General features: G+C 35.5%; 1 protein-coding gene across 1 annotated transcript in view; it reads right to left on the bottom strand.

Annotated features, from left to right (window-relative positions):
* The window catches only part of LOC107755516 (glutamate receptor ionotropic, NMDA 2C-like), a 39,739-nt gene that overhangs the window by 10,165 nt on the left and 11,736 nt on the right, over positions 1 to 17,838 (bottom strand). Inside the window, exons 3-5 of the mRNA XM_016572323.1 lie at positions 13,974 to 14,569; positions 10,319 to 10,433; positions 3,838 to 4,049 (exon numbers count right to left, since the gene is read on the bottom strand). Of these exons, the coding sequence (XP_016427809.1) occupies positions 3,838 to 4,049; positions 10,319 to 10,433; positions 13,974 to 14,569 (923 nt within the window). The remainder of the gene's footprint in view (positions 1 to 3,837; positions 4,050 to 10,318; positions 10,434 to 13,973; positions 14,570 to 17,838) is intronic.

Here is a 17,838-nt window from a genome sequence, read left to right as displayed (position 1 = left end):
CAAAGAGCAGCAGTCTGTTTCCTGGCATAATGGACACAGGCACATGAACACACTTGGTGCCTAATGAGTGCCAATCAATTATTGCTCCATTAAACAAAGTTAATTACAGTACAGTACATTGAGTAATATGGATCTCTGTTATCATTGGCGTACAGTCAGTTATTGTGAAACCATCGCAGCTGGATGAGACAGTGGCTTGACCTATCTATTGCAGAAATGGGTGTAGCACATCGATCTGGTTGTAGTGGACTAATGCATTTCATATCCAAACACAGCGCCACATTAGTGCCACAGTCTGCTGACCTTGATATATACGTGGCATTATAAATGGCAGTGACTGCACTGGATGCTCTGGTGGTGCTGACTTTAGAAAGAATATACCACATAGTGGAGACCTAGTTTACACTATCGATTAGAAGTTTGGGGTTGGTAAGAAAAGTGTATTTTGCTCACCAAGGCTGCTTTTATTACCAAAATACAGTAAAAACTATTAGTAATTTTGTTACATTTTATTACAATTTAAAACAACTGTTTTCTGTTTTTTTATACAGTAGTCAACATTTGAAGTGGATCAAAAAAGTTAATCCTAAAACGAGAACGCATTTTGGTTTTAGGTTTTAGAACAACTTTGATGAAAGGTTTTGATCCACTCCAAATGTTGACTAGTATATTTTGAAATGTAATTTATTCCTGTGATGGCAAAGCAGCCATTATTTCAGTCTTTAGTGTCACATGATCCTTCAGAAATCTAATATGCTAATTTGGTGCTCAAGAAACATTTTGTATTATCAATGTTAAAAACATTTGTGCGCTTTAATATTTGTGTAGAAACCGTGATACTTTTTCATGATTCTTTTGTGAAAAAAAGTTAATTACTTGCTAAATAAAATTATTATCTTTTTTTTTTTTTTAATCAATTTAGTATAGGGACCAATTCTCACTATTAACTAGTTGCTTATTAGCATGCCTATTATTAACATACTGGCTGTTTAACCAAAAACAAAAATTCTGCATCAAACTAATTCTGCATGACCATATTCCATCCCTAATCTTAAACTTAACAACTACTTTACAAACTATTAATAAGCAGCAAATTAGGAGTTTTTTGAGGCAAAATTTTGAGTGGAAGCAGAAACATGCTGTTTTTCGGGCCTGTGTCTTTAAATGCAAATGAGCTGCTGCTCCCCGCCCCCTTTTCTAGAATAGAGCTGCGCCATTACAGCTTGTACCTGCTAAAAACATCCGTTTTGGTTTTGATTATCATGTTTATCGTGCTGAAATCATGCGGTTTAACCCATATGAGTTTAAACTTCTGATATACGGTTTTCTGAGAGCACACATCCCGAATCACACGGACAGAAATCGGCCACCACACAGCATGTGAGTATTAAACTAAGTTCTCATTCACACACAAGTTTACGTTAAAAACACACAAGTTACAAAAACAGTCGGTTATGTCTTTGAAGGTAAACTGCTGGGAAATAAATTGCATGTTTATTTTAGATCTAAATGTAAAAGTGTTCTGTGCTCGTCTGTGCAGGCAAAGGCACAACAGTTAGTATGTTTTGCTCAAACTTTCGCCATGGCATTAGAACTGTTACACCGTTGTCGCTTGCGAAAACACAATAACGGCGCCGTGGGTGGAAACTTACAGATTAAGGGGCGGTAATATTATAATGAGATCCCTTTGCAACATCACCAAGGGAGCGAAATCAGACGCGCTCGTTTTCTCAGACGCTTGCAGAAAAAGGCTTACCAAAACAAAGTTACTGGGTTAATCTTTTTCACGTTTCCTTAATTGGTAGATGCACCGGGGACCTGATTATAGCGCTTAAAACCTGGAAAAGTATATTATATTTAAGGTTTATGTAATAGAACAAATGAAAAAGGTAATATTAAACTGCCACCAGAAATTATAATTGATATATTCTATAAAACAAGAGCATTATTAAACAATGTGATCTGCTGATAAACAAGCTAAATCTTGTCTTAATGCATGGCCGTGACACATTAGGACAAAATGTTAGAGCTTAGAGAGAGTGTTTGAAACCAACATACAAAACCACTGCTAGAAAAAACCTGTTTGTGCAATTGAACTTTTGTCTCAAAACCCTAAAGTTACTGAGATAAACTGTTTGTGGCAACAAACCCTAGTCTCCCCAACCATATTTTGGCATATATACTTTATGCCAAATCCAGTGACTAATTAACATATGTAAAACACATTTTTGACAAGAATTGGGACTCATTATATAATAAGCTCATAAATTCACTCACACATGAAATGCCTATTGTTACCTCAGGTCCAATTAAAAGCAGTTGTCACACTTTCCAGAACTTCCTGAACACCAGTGCCAATTAGCATGAAGGTGTGTGATGGGCCCACAGCAGAACGTCACCATTATGGTTATTGATCATTGTTTCCCCCTCAGCCATCACACGCTCCCCAAGGGGTGATTACTCTGCTTTATGATTTATTTACACTCTCTCCCCTCAGCATGGAGCCATAATGAGCCTGTCATCTCTCTCTCTCTGGGCACAACACACTCCTCACTCACCATGTGTTACCTCCAGAGCTGCACAATTCACTGAACCTGCTTTCATTCACCTGAGAGAACCAAAGACAAAACTTTTCGAATTACACTATTTTACCGCTCACGTCTAGGAAATACACCGACAGAAGAAAGCAAATTACTGTGATCAAGGAGTCACAGATTTTAAATTGCAAGTTTATGCCTAGGGCAAGGAGGGTTGAGGGATTAATTGCTGAAATGAGCAAAACAATTCCTAATAATAGTTTTGGGGTCTTCAATCCAGTGAGCTTCTGTTTATATCATTAAACCCTCTGGTAAATGAAGATGAGACTGGTGGCATTCACAAGCGCACTAAAATTTAGTAGCCGAGTTTGGGAGTCTCCAAAGTGCTTAAGTTGGGTCTCATTTCCATTTTTAGAAACATTAAAAAAATCCTAGCGAGTAAGACTTTTTAACAAGCTTTTGCTCTAAGGTGATGTTCTCATGAACAAACAGGACTCAGTTATATCTATACAAATGACATAAATTACCCTTTTAAGTGAGCTTATTGACTCAATGATCCGATCATACCATTTCTCAAGCTTTGTCATCATTTTTGGAGCATAATAACTGTTTATGAATAAGAACTGCATTAAGATTCTTCTAAGTCATGCAAATAACTTTCTTTTCGGTGAACTACGCCTTTAAATAATATTCTTGTAAGGTAATTAGCTGCATCTTGAACTCTCTACAAGCTCGCAGATGCAACACCCCAATAAAGTGTGTAATAAGCTTGCTGTACTGTAACAAGTTGCATATGCTAAGTGACTCTCACAGCATATTGCTAAATGGGGATGTTTGCCAATTTTGTGTAGGCTTTATTAGACTTTTCTTTTTAATTAGCGACTCTGCTTTTTTCTTGTTTACTAATATCAGAAAAAGCTGGCAAATATATAAAACTGAATGTTAGATGTTTTTTCCTAAAGTTTAGTAAAACTCTTTCTCGGTTTCAGATGTTCTTGTTTGTGTTTGTACGGTGACTCATTCTAGAAAGTGAAAAGGTTGCTGTCGCTTATTTTATAATTATTAATGGATGCCTATTATCGCTGTAGTGGGTACAATCCATCCAGTGGGCACTCTTTATTGCTCCCCTTAATAAGAGACCATTCATTTTTAGGATCAATGTAATCAAATTAGTACGTTTGCATGTGCAGCAGAGAGAGGATGATCTAATGTGGAGCCTGTGCTCTTTGCCCTTTGAGGAATACCTTCATAAACAAAAGTCACAGATGTTGACCTTTTGAAGTCACATTCACAGATGTACCTTTCAGTCTTGTTGGACTGCCGACGACACGGCACAGTATTGCGCACACAAGTGCCTGTGGCAGGATCAACACTCTCCACGATGACAAAAGGCCTCTCCTCCAGCGTGGCCACAGTCAGGTGGCGGTTGTCAGACACGGGCTCTAGGAAGCTGCCGTAACGGGGCCATACAGGGTATCGCATCTGCAGAATCCCTCCCTCGTAGCTTCCTACCTGTGGAGGGATTCAGAAGAGGTTTAAATGTGGATTAAACCTTACGAACCGCAAACAAAGCAAAAGTGTTCTTCATTGACTTCTATTGTTTTTATACTGAGCTATTTATATTTTCTACCCCTTAAAGCTAAAGCAAACCCTGCATTTTTAGATTTCCATTAACCCCGAAAAGCCTGACATATGAACTAATTGTCAGAAAAATCTACCTTTTTTTAATGGAAAAGTTTATTGAAACTTTAGAGAAAATATTTTTAAGGGGAGACACTGCAGGCAAAAGCACAGTTTTTTCATGCAGGCTTTTCATAAAGTGTTTTTTCAGACTAGTGGAAAGAAAACATTCAAAAGACACTGTTAAGTGTTTCTTTTATAGCACTTTTATCTATTTGTGTCAATAGATTTCAATTACAATACATATTTTTAAAGGCCGTTTTCTCAAAATGAGTTTTTTCTCCTACACTGAGGGATTTGTTCATATATAATTTGCTTGATTATATACAACATTTAATTTCCCCAAAAATTGTGAAAATATGTTGTTTTCTGGCTGTTCAAAGTATTTTCTGAATTATGGAGTGACAAAAAGAGATAGCCAAAATTCCCTCTGTAAAAACATTTGCCTCTAATATGTAAAAAAAACAAAACAAGAATTTTGAAACTGACTTCATCCAGTGTTCAGATTTTTGTACTAGAAATATATGCAAATTAGTGCATATTTCATTAAATAATGCCTCATTTGCATATTTAAACATAACATTTTAGAAAACTTGTAATACAAAATTTTTTTGCAATTATCAATGTAATCAATCAACTGGGTAAGTAAGGTGATAAGTAGTAGTTTTTTTTTTTACCCTATTCACCTGCAGTGTCTCGCCTTAAAAATCTTTGATTAATATCATATTTTATACATCAGGCTTTTACGGCTTATATGATATAAAATATGGAGCTCCTACTAGAGGAGAAAAAAAAAACACCTCAATTTCATTTAGAGGCCAAAACTGAGCAAACTTATGCAATTTGCAGTTGTTTATATTTATATGGCCAAAAAAATTCTGAGCTTATGATGTAAATCAATGATATATTTATAACAGTATAGCAGACTACTTCCATAAAATGCATATAAATATAAATTTTCACAATATGCCTTAGTAAGATTATATTTAAATGCTTAGTTTTATGATCAAAGTCCTGTAGTTTTTTTTTTTTTTTTGTGGACACATGTAACACGACCAGAAAGTGTACATTTTACTAGCTAAAAAAAGTATATAAACTATCAATCAGACAACAGAAGGCATAGAAGGTTTTTCAGCAAGGTTTGATCATGTTGATAATTTAGAAGACATTTGCTTGGTTTTATAGGGTTAAGACACAATGTTCGTCATTTCAGGTTTCTATTTCATCCTTGTAAAGACCTTTCGAGAGGTGAAACCACACACAAATATTCAAGCAAACGACAGGAGTGATAAAGGAAAATGTTCCAAAGTCCAATTCATGGTGTCTTCCTCAGGGGTATGTTGTATTTTTCATCTGCTGTTTAATACGATACGTTATTCGTTTGTCGCAACATCAGCGTGATGTATAATCAAATATCCCAAAGCTTTCTTATGTTATTCTCTTCTTCAATCTTTCAAGCTTTCTTCAAGTGTTGCTCTTATTGTTTAGGTTTTTCCTCTGAACTTGGAATGAATTTGTAATAATGGTTAGAATTTATACTACTCCAGTAATGAAGGTGTTGCACAAAGCCGTAAATCTCCCAGGGCTCAGAGGCTCACGAGGAATCTTTACAGAGCTGTTTGTAGACTGTGGAAAAGCCCTATTATCCAGAGAGAGCTCAACCCACTGGCCCAGCTCAGCTTAAAAGAGACTATGGAGAGCTGGTTGCAAAAAATGCCTCTGCTAAAATTTCCCAAGGATTCATGCGTCACACACAAATACCAAAGGGGGAAGAAGTACAAATCTGCTGTCCATCCCTGGGACCCTATTTTGAGAGAAGAACATATACTCCTAAAATCTAAAAGCTGCAGTCCATTAGCTGGTGTTGTTATTACCTGACTACTTCTTGAATGTGTGACCCCAGCTGCTCGATCTGAGCAAATAGTTTAGCATCTGTATTCCCAAACCATTTTTGCATCATGTTTTTTAGAAAAACGTAAAAGTGCCAAAAAATGAGTCCACCGCTGCATATCCTTTTACGACAAAAGACAGGAAAGTGTTGCCACTAATTGTGCAGCAGCTGTTTGACAGCATTTCCCAAATGCAGCAGAGGCTTTTCGGATTGGGAATTGTAATCCATGTTTGGTTATGGTATTAGCTGTGAGGGGAAGTGAGCGTGATAAGCCTCGGCAACAGGGATTTATTGAAGAATCATTCATAAACTTCAGCAGAACAAATAGATTCAATCTCCGGACTCCAGGTGTGAATAACATGACAGCCAGGTGGCACATCACATCTGATCATTAGCAATGACGACAAGAGCACTAAAGATTTTATTTGCACATTAAATGAGGGTGTTCTGAAACAGTTCTTTATGTGTAAAGAATGAATCCAGACAAAGCCCAGCAGTTATTTCTGCCTGTTTTAGTGAGCAATTTCAGCCTGAAATAGGCTGTGTTGTGAAAGTGAGAGGTATAGTAATTCAGCAGAATATAATGGCTGTAATAGCAGGGTATTCTATTCTTGTTCTAAGGCGCAAACCAGATTTCGGTCGGAGTAGATATCTGTTATTTGGAATAGCCTATTTCGTTTTACAGCTGCCTAGCATACCTGGGATGCTTCAACAGAGATTTTCAAAAGCCAATGTCTGTCCAAACACTAAACCAAGTCATCATGTACTTAAACTACAACAGCATTTTGTCTATTGCAATGATTCTGAACTGGCAAGTCGCAACCGAAAATGGATTGCAGGTCTGTTCTGAAAGGTTGCAGAGAGTAGGGATGGACAATTTTGAATAGTGAAGATGCCCACGCTCTACTTTTCAAACGAATCATAGAGATCATGACCAAATGTGTGCTATTTATGACCATATGTAAATATACTCAATTGACAGGACTTAGAGCACGTTAGAGCAATAAAGAAACATGGATGAAAGAAAAGAGTGTGATGTGGTTGATATTAAAATGATTTATTAAAAGCACAATAAACCATGAAAGAGAACTGAATCCTGACTCTGAGATAGAGTGGAATGCGAATACTCAAATACAAAAAAAAATTTGATTACTTTATTCAATTTCTGTAATATTTCTTACCTGAATACTGTTAGAACGGAAAAAGCAAGGTTTGTATCTTTGTTCTATTGTATTTATTTGCTATGTATCTATTGCTTGTCATTGTGTCTTTGCTCTGTTTACGTATCTTAATTTTAAGAACTTTTTACTTATAGTTGTAGGGCCTGCCAGTTATTACTGCTCAGTAACTTGCAAAATAGTCTTAAAAACCAATATGAAAAAGAACTGATTGTTGGTCGTGCTCCTTCCTTTTTTCCTAAAAAAAATTATGATATTTTTGCCAATTTCCAACTCCTGGTGGACAGTGGGAAGCAAAAAACATTCAATGTAAATATAAAATGCAACTAGCCTTTTAATTGTGTAGTTAAACTGCAAAATACCTTTTAATACAAGTAGAAAATAGCATTACAATACTTCCCATATGCTTGGTTGTTGACGTCAAAGGCAGAGCGTCCCATCAAGCGCTACATATTTGTCAGAAGCAAGGCAAATTAGGCAGAATTCTCAAAAGATGGCATTGTTTTTGTTTACTTTTGGACAACAAACAAGCTTCATACTGTTTCAGGCTGCCACTTAAAGACCCAGATGCTTTGCATTGGACATCAAGCGAAGCCACTGTTCTTACACTTCCTTCAAAATTGTGCACTAATGACACAGATGTACAAGGACATTTTTAAAACCAGCATTTTCCACAGATTGATCTGCGTCATTTGGGCTTTGTCTGTCTTGGAGATACTATCATGGTACCAGCAGAGAAACACAGTCTCGGTGCTGTCAGTACTCGTGTACTTTAAAATAGGGAAGCAATGATTCATCTCACTAATGACTTCAGCACACAACATGAGCAGGGTGTGCACAGCATGGGAAAGTGAGGCGGTGCAGAGAGTGTCAATGGGAGCGTGAGAGGGGCTACAGAGCAAGGTGACCAGATATAGATAAACTGTTATGTCACACAGAGGGGGGTCAGGTGAGCCGTGAAGGCCAGAGAAAGGAGTTAAAACTAAATACTGAATTGAAAAGAAATCTATCAAATCTCTTTGCAGCTCCTTCACATGTAACTCTACTTGTCCTGCACTTGTTAACAGGAGTACGAATTACTCTCACTAATTGCACAGTTTATTTGCACACACTATCTGCATTGATTTAGTGCTTAATTTACTAAAGGAATTATGCAAATTAGCAAACACACCTGCAAAATCTGCGCTGAACACTATTTGTACGTCATACTAAGTAGAGCGGACTCTAGCATACTGTGCCTGAACTGCACAGCATCACTCCATCAATGCGATCTAGATGCCTGATTCAGCTCTTTAAAAGCGCGATATTCACTTGTCGACAACGCGTGGCTGAATATATACCCAGTTATAACAGTTTTCTCCATCATTTGATCGTCATTTGATGAATTACTGCTGTCATGATCAATATAAATTTTACTTAAACATCTCTTTTGAGTTAAATTCCCGCATACAGTACGTCCGCTAACAGTGCAATGTTAATTCAGCTGTGCAAAAAGCTATGATTTTTGTGAATAAGGCACAATGTGTAATGAGCCTAATATTCATAGAAAGAGGCTTGTTTGAGCTGAAAAGAATGACAGTTACCTAATTTAAATATTTAATTTAAATTGCACCACATTCGGGAGCTGGTTAAACTGGATTGTTGAAATGCCACATATAACAGTGGTGCAAATGGAAAAGTGAATCTAAATGAAATTTACAGAAAAGTTTCATATACCTATTCTAAAAATGAGGTTACTTAGCTTAAATTTAGTTGCCATCTACTTGCCATTAACAGGACTGAGAATCTGAGCGCATTTATGCAGTAATATTTATTTCAGTCTTAGACGACAACACACATCCTCTAATATCCATATCCTCTAATCCACCTAGAGGAGGGTGTGATGACTGGATGTAAACTTGGATGTCAGTTTGATCTCTATTTATTCCCCTAATCTCTTTTTGTAGTCAGGTGGTGTTCACACATTGCCAGACGGCCTACACATGTCCCTTATCACAGAGGCCAAAGTGCTGGAGGTTGGCCATGTGAGGAATAAAGGACTGTTTCAGAGAGCCAAGTGTAATTGCATCATGACCTGGTGTGGATGGTAATAAATCTCTAGCGCTGGAGGAGCCTGTGAAGCTGGCTTTTATGATTCTTGTTGTATTAATGTGAAAACCTGAGATCAATAAAAGCTAAAAGTTATTGAAATTGTCCAACATATAAGAGAAATAGCTGTCAGTATTTTATAATAAGAGGCAAAGAAGAATTAGAATGACAATATTTTTGAAACAAGTCTCTGAAATAAGGCTCACCAAGGCTGCATTTATTTGATCAAAACACACTAAAAAAAAACAGTAATATTGTGAAATATTATTACAATTTAAAATAACTGTTTTCTATTCTAATATATTTTGAAATGGAATTTATTCCTGTGATGGCAAAGCTGAATTTTCAGCTTCAGTCTTCAGTGTAACATGATCCTTCAGAAATCATTCTAATATACTGATTTTGTGATCAAGAAACATGTCTTATTATTGTGGAAACTAAGATGCACTACCATTCAAAAGATTCTATTTGAAAAAAATGCTGTTCTTTTGAAATTTCTATTCAAAGAATTCTGAATCCTATTTTCACAAACTTATTTAGCAGCAAAAAACGTTTCAACAGTGATCATTCTAACATTCTAACATGTTAATTTGGTGTTCAAGAAACATTTATTACTATCAATGTTGAAAACAGTTGTGCATACCCAAAATTTTTCGTATTCCCTGGGATTCAAATCCATAATCTTGCAATTACTAGTGCTATGCTCTACCGCCCAGTGCCACTAAAGTACAATGTAGTCAATTTACATTTCTGAGTCGTTATATTACCTGTAGTGTTACTCTAATAGGTGTTCCAGAAATAGAGAGATATGCCTTCCAACCACTTACTTCTATAAAGATGATATAAAAAACTTTAGGGCCTGCAACCGGGGGGACTGTATCTCCAGCTGTGTGTTCCCTCTGAAGTGTTTCAACATTATTATTGTTACTTATTATAAGACTTACCTTGTCCCAGTGTCTCTCTCGATCCAAAGCAATGACCACCATGGAAGGATTGGTGAGATAGCCATCAGCGTTGAAGGAGAGGTCCTTATGCTCCCATGACACATTTAGCATATGCCTGCAGAACATATTTAGCAGCTTTAAATTAGTAGACCAAAAAAAAAGTAGATTTTAATTTTAAGTGATTGTACAATTGCCTGGATTTTATCCATCTCTGAAATGAGACAGAAGACTATTAGGCAGAGAAAGGAGGACATTTCAAATACAAGCCTATAATTTTTTTCTTCCATTAAGTCAAATGAATATAAATCAGAGCGTACAGACACTAATACATTTACAGTATTCATTCTCTCTCTTTTAATCCTCTTTGTCTCATAGACCTGAACATTTTTCCTAAACAAATTGTTCACTTATAGGACCAGCTATGGGTGGAGCAGAACATGAGGAAGGATTTAACAATGTCATTCAATTTTACTGATGCAAAGTGCAGCAGCAGCTAGCATTATTCAGACATCATTGATAATTCATAATGGCTAAAATCAAGACATGAATAACAACTATCAACAAAAAAAAAAATCTTACAGGAGTTCAAATACAGAGCTCTATATCCATCTTATCCACCATCTTTGAGATTTATAACTACTTTGTAAACAACAAAGCTCATAAACAACTATTCAATCCCAGTGATGCTAGAGAATGTTTTATACTGGACAAATATGCAGTAAATATGAATGTAAATTTCTTTAACCGCAACAGTTACTACCAAAATGAACATTTTGTCACCATTTATTCACCCTCATGACATTTAAAATGAGAATAACAATGTCTATAGAAAAAACATCAATTCACACAGATCTTTTTTCATATAATGGCAGTGCAAAGTTCACCATGTCTAAAAATACGAAAATGATCAAACAAAACAAAAAACACCATAAAAGTAGTCCAACTATTTGTATGCCATACTCCAAAACGTCTGAAGCCATATGATCTGACAATGCATGACAGACAGAAATGTAAGATTATTTACTGATAATCTTCCCTTCTTATAAGCTTTAAATTTAATAAATGCTGAGATTTGATCAAGTCATTGAGTTGAACTTTGATTTGAGAGCAAATCATTGAAAAGAGTGATTCATTCAATGATTCAGTTCTCACTGACTTACTTTCATGGCCCTTTTTTCATTGTTGGTTTTTGTCATTGTATTGAAAAGAACCAAGTGAAGATACATGAAATAACATGAAGGTGAGTAAATGTAATTTTCATTTACTCTTCTACCCATCTTACCATTTCACCTCAGACCATCCTACTGATATTTCTCGTTTTTCCAAGAGAATATTTTCAAATAGGCATTTTCACAAGGATATAATAAATGATCTGTGGAGTATTTTGAGCGGAAACTTCACAGACACATTCTGGGGACACCAGAGACTTATGTATATTACATATTGTAAAAAGGGGCATAATATGTCTCCTTTAAAGATTTCTTAACTGTCTTCTGACAGATGTTTCTTTTTATGCTATAGAGAGATGGGCAGACACCTGAACAGCACCGAAGCCTGAGAACATTCCGGATGGAGGACCCAGTCACTCATGTGTCTCTGATACGCTTGATCACAGAAAGCTCAGAGAGGCAACTGAAACACTATTTAATGAGGACGGTGACTCCCAGGTGAACGGCAGATTTAACAAGGAAATCTGGAGAATCTCCCAGTCTCATTACAACAGAAGAAGACCACAAGAAAAAGCGCAAGAACGCAATGTTTTGTCTGGAAAGCTGTTTATGATGAAATCTCCAGAGGCAAACTAAGCTGTGAAAATTAAAAATGTCAGGATTTTGAGGATTTGCAAATTTGCCGCCCACTCTTTCCTGTTGAATTTGATGTGATCAACACGTTTGACAAAAAAAATAGGGCAATGCTGGCCAAGGGAGGACTAAATATATGACAGCTTCATAAAACATTACTGGCAGTCAGAGTACTCCAGATATTCCAAAGGGATATCTATGATATACTTTTTTTTCAGGACATGATGTTAACGATGATGTTAATGATAATTACACTTTCATAACTAGGCTTTTAAACATATTTAAGTACGATTTTAAAAACAGTATAATGTCAGATTAAAAGTTTTACTCTAAAGTACATTTTAAATAATTGTTTCTATAATCTATTGTCATGCTTTAAAGAAGTGCACTTCTTTAGACGTGTGGACATAACATTACATTTAAATTGAGTACTGTGTATTTTAAATGTACTAAACTGCAAAATGATCATTACAAATATATTTAACCCTTATGCTGTGCTGAAAATCCTTTACCTAATTTGGTGTTCCCAGTCAAAAATGATCTTGTAAATCTCTCATTATGCCACATTTTCACCAAATCTTTAATTTAATTATTATGTCAACTTTCTATTAGCACAGGTTTTGTATTTCTTTTTGTAATTGATTTCTGAGCTTATGCACCTCAGTTTTTAAATGAAAAAAGCATTATTTGTAAATACTTTTGCCAGTGTTCACTCAAAAACATAGGTGCATATGCTCAAGAGTAAAAAAGTAAATACAAAACCTGTGCTATTTTAAAGAAAAAAATTTGTAAAAATGGCATTTAAATTATAATTTTTTAGTTTTTGCTTGGACATGTTAAACGTATCTAATCAATTTGGGTAATACAATTTCATTTTAATTTTGCAACTTATGTAAATGAAAAACATATTTTAATGCTTTATATTAAAACTAGTGTAGAAAATGGCAAATGTAAATTATATTATTGAATTTTCATTTTCATTTTGCACTAAATGTTGCACATATGGTATGGGAAAATGTCAATTTAAATACAGAAATACATTGCCATTTTACATATTGCATTGTCATTTTACATATTACATTTCAAAATTAATTTTGCTACCCATATGCTTCCATAGTTTTTGACTGGGACCACCTCAAGTATAAGAAGGTGGGGGGAAAATACCAAAAAATATATTTTTGGGGGAGTTTATCCTGTGTGAGCAGTAAGTTTGGTCACACTTTATTTTAAGATCCAATTCTCGCTATTAACAAACCATTACTACTACTTTTGTCTCAATAAACTCTAAATTTGTTGCTTAATAGTTAGTATGGTAGCTGTTAAGTTTATGTATTGGGTAGGATTAAGGATGTAGAATATGGCCATGCAGAATATGTGCTTTATAAGTACGAATAAACAGCCAATATGTTAATAATAGGCTAATAAGCAACTAGTTATTAGTGAGAATTTGTCCCTATACTAAAGTGTTACCGTAAGATTTAGTCCAATGCAATAACATTTGCATTTTCAGGAAAAAGCAAATCCACTCTGGGTCCAAATGACCAGAACACAATATTAAATACATTTTCAATAGAGAAAATATCAATTTAATATAAATGTAAACTTTAATACTTTTGCATTTAATTGCAATTAACATGCAATTAAGTGTCCAAAAAGTATTCCATTCCATTTTCACTTAAGTAAATATTCTTTTCAAGAATATTTGAAGTACATTCTTTCTATAATAAGACTCTTTTTAAAACTAAGCAAACTAAAAACTATTAGCATTATTAACTTCATTTTTTAAAACTATTAGCAAACTAAAATTTACTTATAGGGTTTAATACCTTTACTTAGCAATCTAAAAGTCTTACCTGAAGAGAGAATTGTTGGCGTATGATTTGACAGGACTATTGCAGTCACTGTGACCCTCGGGAATGAATCCTCTGTTCTTATGAAACCTGTGCACCGCTTTTACTATGACTGCGACTCCTTCCCGAACCCTCTGGCGCAGTGTTTTCCTCCAGCGGTCTGTGATAATACTGATGACGCCCACTGGGAAACTGTCAGGAGGAGACACTTCAGGGTTCCCCACAGCCAGACTGGGGATGACCCAGATATATCCGGGCCCTAGCAGCCCAACATCAGAGGCCATCCTGAACAAGTACTGTGCCTCCTCGTGGGAACAGTACACTAGATATACCTGCGAGTCCACCTGCTGTAGTAGTCTTCGTGTGCGGATGTCATTGGCCCCCACGGACATCTCAAAGCTCAGCACATCCTGCAGCTCCCACAGGAAGTAGCTGGTGTCTGTGAAGGAGCGGATGTAGTCCACGAAGGTCTCATAGCCGGGATACAAGCTGGTGATCACTACAAAGTTACCCCAGTTGTACTCCTCCATCACTTTGAACATTGCATTTATCTGCTGCTCTATAGAAGCTCCCATCTGGAGAAAGGTAGAGCCTTCAGCCTGTAGAATCAAGACAGGAGATACATTCCATTCTGCATTTGTTGATGAATGTTTATAGCTTAATAAAGTACATGTGGTTGTTAAATCTAGCTAACAAAATATATATTGTGTGTTTGATTGGTCCAGACGCTACAATGGTGTCCCATACTTGGAATTTGTGCTCTGCATTTAACCCATCTAAGTGCACACACACAGCAGTGAGTAGTGAACACAGACAGACACACCATGAACACACACCAGGAGCAATGGGCAGCCATGCTTAATCCTTTACAGAAGAACAAGGCAAAAACAAAAATGGTTTCTTTTTAGTGCTGTCAAACGATTAATCGCATCCAAAATAAAAAATTTTGTTTACATAATATATGTGTTGTGTATATTTATTATGTATATATAAATAAACATACAGCATATATTTTGTAAATATTTACATGTATTTAAATGTATATATTTATATTAATATAATTTATATCATACATAAATATATTTAGTATATAAACGCAACATATTTTTCTTAAATATATACATGCATGTATGTGTATTTATATATATACATAATAAATATACACAATACACACATATATATTATGTAAACAAAAACGTTTATTTTGAATGCGATTAATCGCGATTAATCGTTTGACAGCACTAGAAAACATCTGTTGGAAAGTTTGATTCCTTTCAGTGATTGATTTTGAAGTAAGTGATTTACTGCAATGATTCAGACATTCCAAAACTACAGAGAGAGGACTTTTTAAAACTGATTTAGTCAGTTTAGATTGATCATTTCAAGTCTTTGCCAGAACGTTTGAGACAGAGAAATACTGTTCTGACTGATTTAGAAATGAGATATTATTTATAATATTTAAATACTATAATTATAGTTACATATTTTAAAAATCTCATTAAATAAACTTAATGTAGTTAGCTACTTTAAATTATGGATTGCTCACAGCAATTTTAATGTAGCTACAAAAGTTACAGATTTAAAGTAGCTTCCACAACACTGCATTTCAAATATTGTTAAATAGCACTTAAATACATACAATATGTACTCCACGGTTCAAAAGTTTGGGGTCAGTATGTAATAAGATTTTTCTAATAGAAATGAATACAGAAAAACATTAAAGTGATCAAAAGTGACAGTAAAGAAAATTATAACGTTACCAAAGATTTCTGTTTCAAATAAATGCTAAATTTCATCAGGAATCCTGACAAAAATGTTTCTTGGTTTATTAAGCAGCACAACTTTTTTTAACACTGATAATATAAAATGTTTTTAGAGCACCAAATCATCATATTAGAATGATTTTTTAAGCATAATGTGACGTGTTTTTTTTATTGTAATAATATCACATTTTACTGTTTTTTTTTTTTTTTGATTAAATCAATGCAGCCTTGGTGAGCATAAAACTTTTTTCAAAACCATTTAAAAAAATTCTACCAACCCCAAACTTTTGAAAGGAAAGTAGGTTTTAAATTGCCAATGAATGAGCTTCTGATGGCAACCATAACTCACACAGCCTTATAATTTTCTGCATTTCAGTTTTACAGGTTGCTGAACACATACAGAGGATCCATAGCAACTCAATCATGGTACATGAGACTTTCTCATATCATTGAAATAACATGTATTATGGAGCAACATTAACCTTGAACGCGTTCCAAAGTATGAGATACGAGAATAGGATTTACTACGCAAAGACAATTCACTAGACTATTGATCCTATCTGTACCACAGCCACGCGTAGCAGACTTGATTTATTTCCTGACTTTCAACCATTATTCCTCTTACTGTAAACCCATTGAATGGATTTACACTTGACACCTAATACTCGTTTATTCATTCAGCTGTTCAATATTATGCCGGTGTGATGCGCTCATTGAAAAACTATATTTGCATATAAAAAAATGTGTGAATCATCACACTTAGTGTCATTATCAAGCCACAATTGTGCATGTAAAAAATAAAGTGATCTTTACTTTAAGTGCTGTTTTAATTTCACTTGCACTTAGTTAACTTCAAATAAGCAAGTGTCCTAATGCCCTACACTGCCAACCGCATTTACTTCCACCGCACAGCATGAGATGACTCAAAGGTACCGGAGGAGGTGGTGTCCAATTAAGTTCCAAAGTGAGAAAAATGGGTGTGGAGGTCTGGGAGTGTCAGGAGCCGAGAGACATTCTCCCAAGACTCCTCCTGACTAGAGCTTTCCTCTTTCCTGACAGACTGATCTGGTGTCCTTCAAATAACTTCTGTGGTTAAAGTAGGTTACCTCTTGGAGAGAGAGAGGGCATGTGAATGTCAGGTGCTCTGGGACTCACCGGTCCTCCTTCTCTGCCAGATTTATTTCTTTAAGAACTTATACAATCACCCAGGCTCAGCTCTCCTGCTATTAGCACTCACGAGCCTTGACAAGACCATTTCGAAGTCATGCTGTAGTAGTAAAAACGTGTTTTATGTCTGAAAAAAACAACTTGAACTCAAGCAGTAAAATGGCATGATCCCATGTTTGATTACATGTATGATGATTACATGTACACTTTAGGCATGACATTTGTCCCATGAGCTTTTAGTTCACCCAAAAATGGTCAACATTAACTCATCCACAAGTCTTTCCAAAATTGTTTGACTTACTTCCAAGGCGGCAGTATTTTTTGTCTATACAATGCCAGTTCAACCAAACCAAACCAAAACATTTTGGTTACCAACATTCTTCAAAACGTTCTTCAAAATGCTGTTCTTGTTTTGTGTTCTGCAGAATAAAGTAACTCAAACAGGTTTGGAGCGACATGATGGTGAGTAAATGATGACAATTTTCATTTTTGGGTCAAATCCTAAGAGAGAGAGAGATATCATTAAATTATATTAAAATATATAGAAATATTATTTAATGCTATTAAATTTCAGGTTATGTTCAGGCTGGAGCTGGCACTCACCAACAAGGGATCTCTGCCCTGAAAGGTGATATTTTAAGCTCACTTTATTTATTTGGAAGGCACTTGGTCATTGACTCATGGTGCCTCATGCTACTGGGATCTCATGAGAAATCCCCTACCAGATGTTTGTGACCTCCAGTCCAATCCCTCATGCTAGAAAAAATAATCAGGAACAGCTTATTCAATTGCATGGGATTTACATGTGCAATATACATTGGTTTGTCTATAGAACGACCAGATTCGAATAAAGTAGAACAGGCTGTCGCATGTCCCTGACTCCGCCCACCACATGCCTATACAACAGCAACAGGAATTGTATAATCGCATCAAATTTA

This window comes from Sinocyclocheilus rhinocerous, unplaced genomic scaffold (assembly GCF_001515625.1).
Source record: "Sinocyclocheilus rhinocerous isolate Xijiao unplaced genomic scaffold, SAMN03320098_v1.1 scaffold140, whole genome shotgun sequence".
NCBI classification, from domain to species: Eukaryota; Metazoa; Chordata; class Actinopteri; order Cypriniformes; family Cyprinidae; genus Sinocyclocheilus; species Sinocyclocheilus rhinocerous.
The sequence above is the reverse complement of the archived record's forward strand: the minus strand, read 5'-3'. Positions and strand labels throughout refer to the sequence as shown.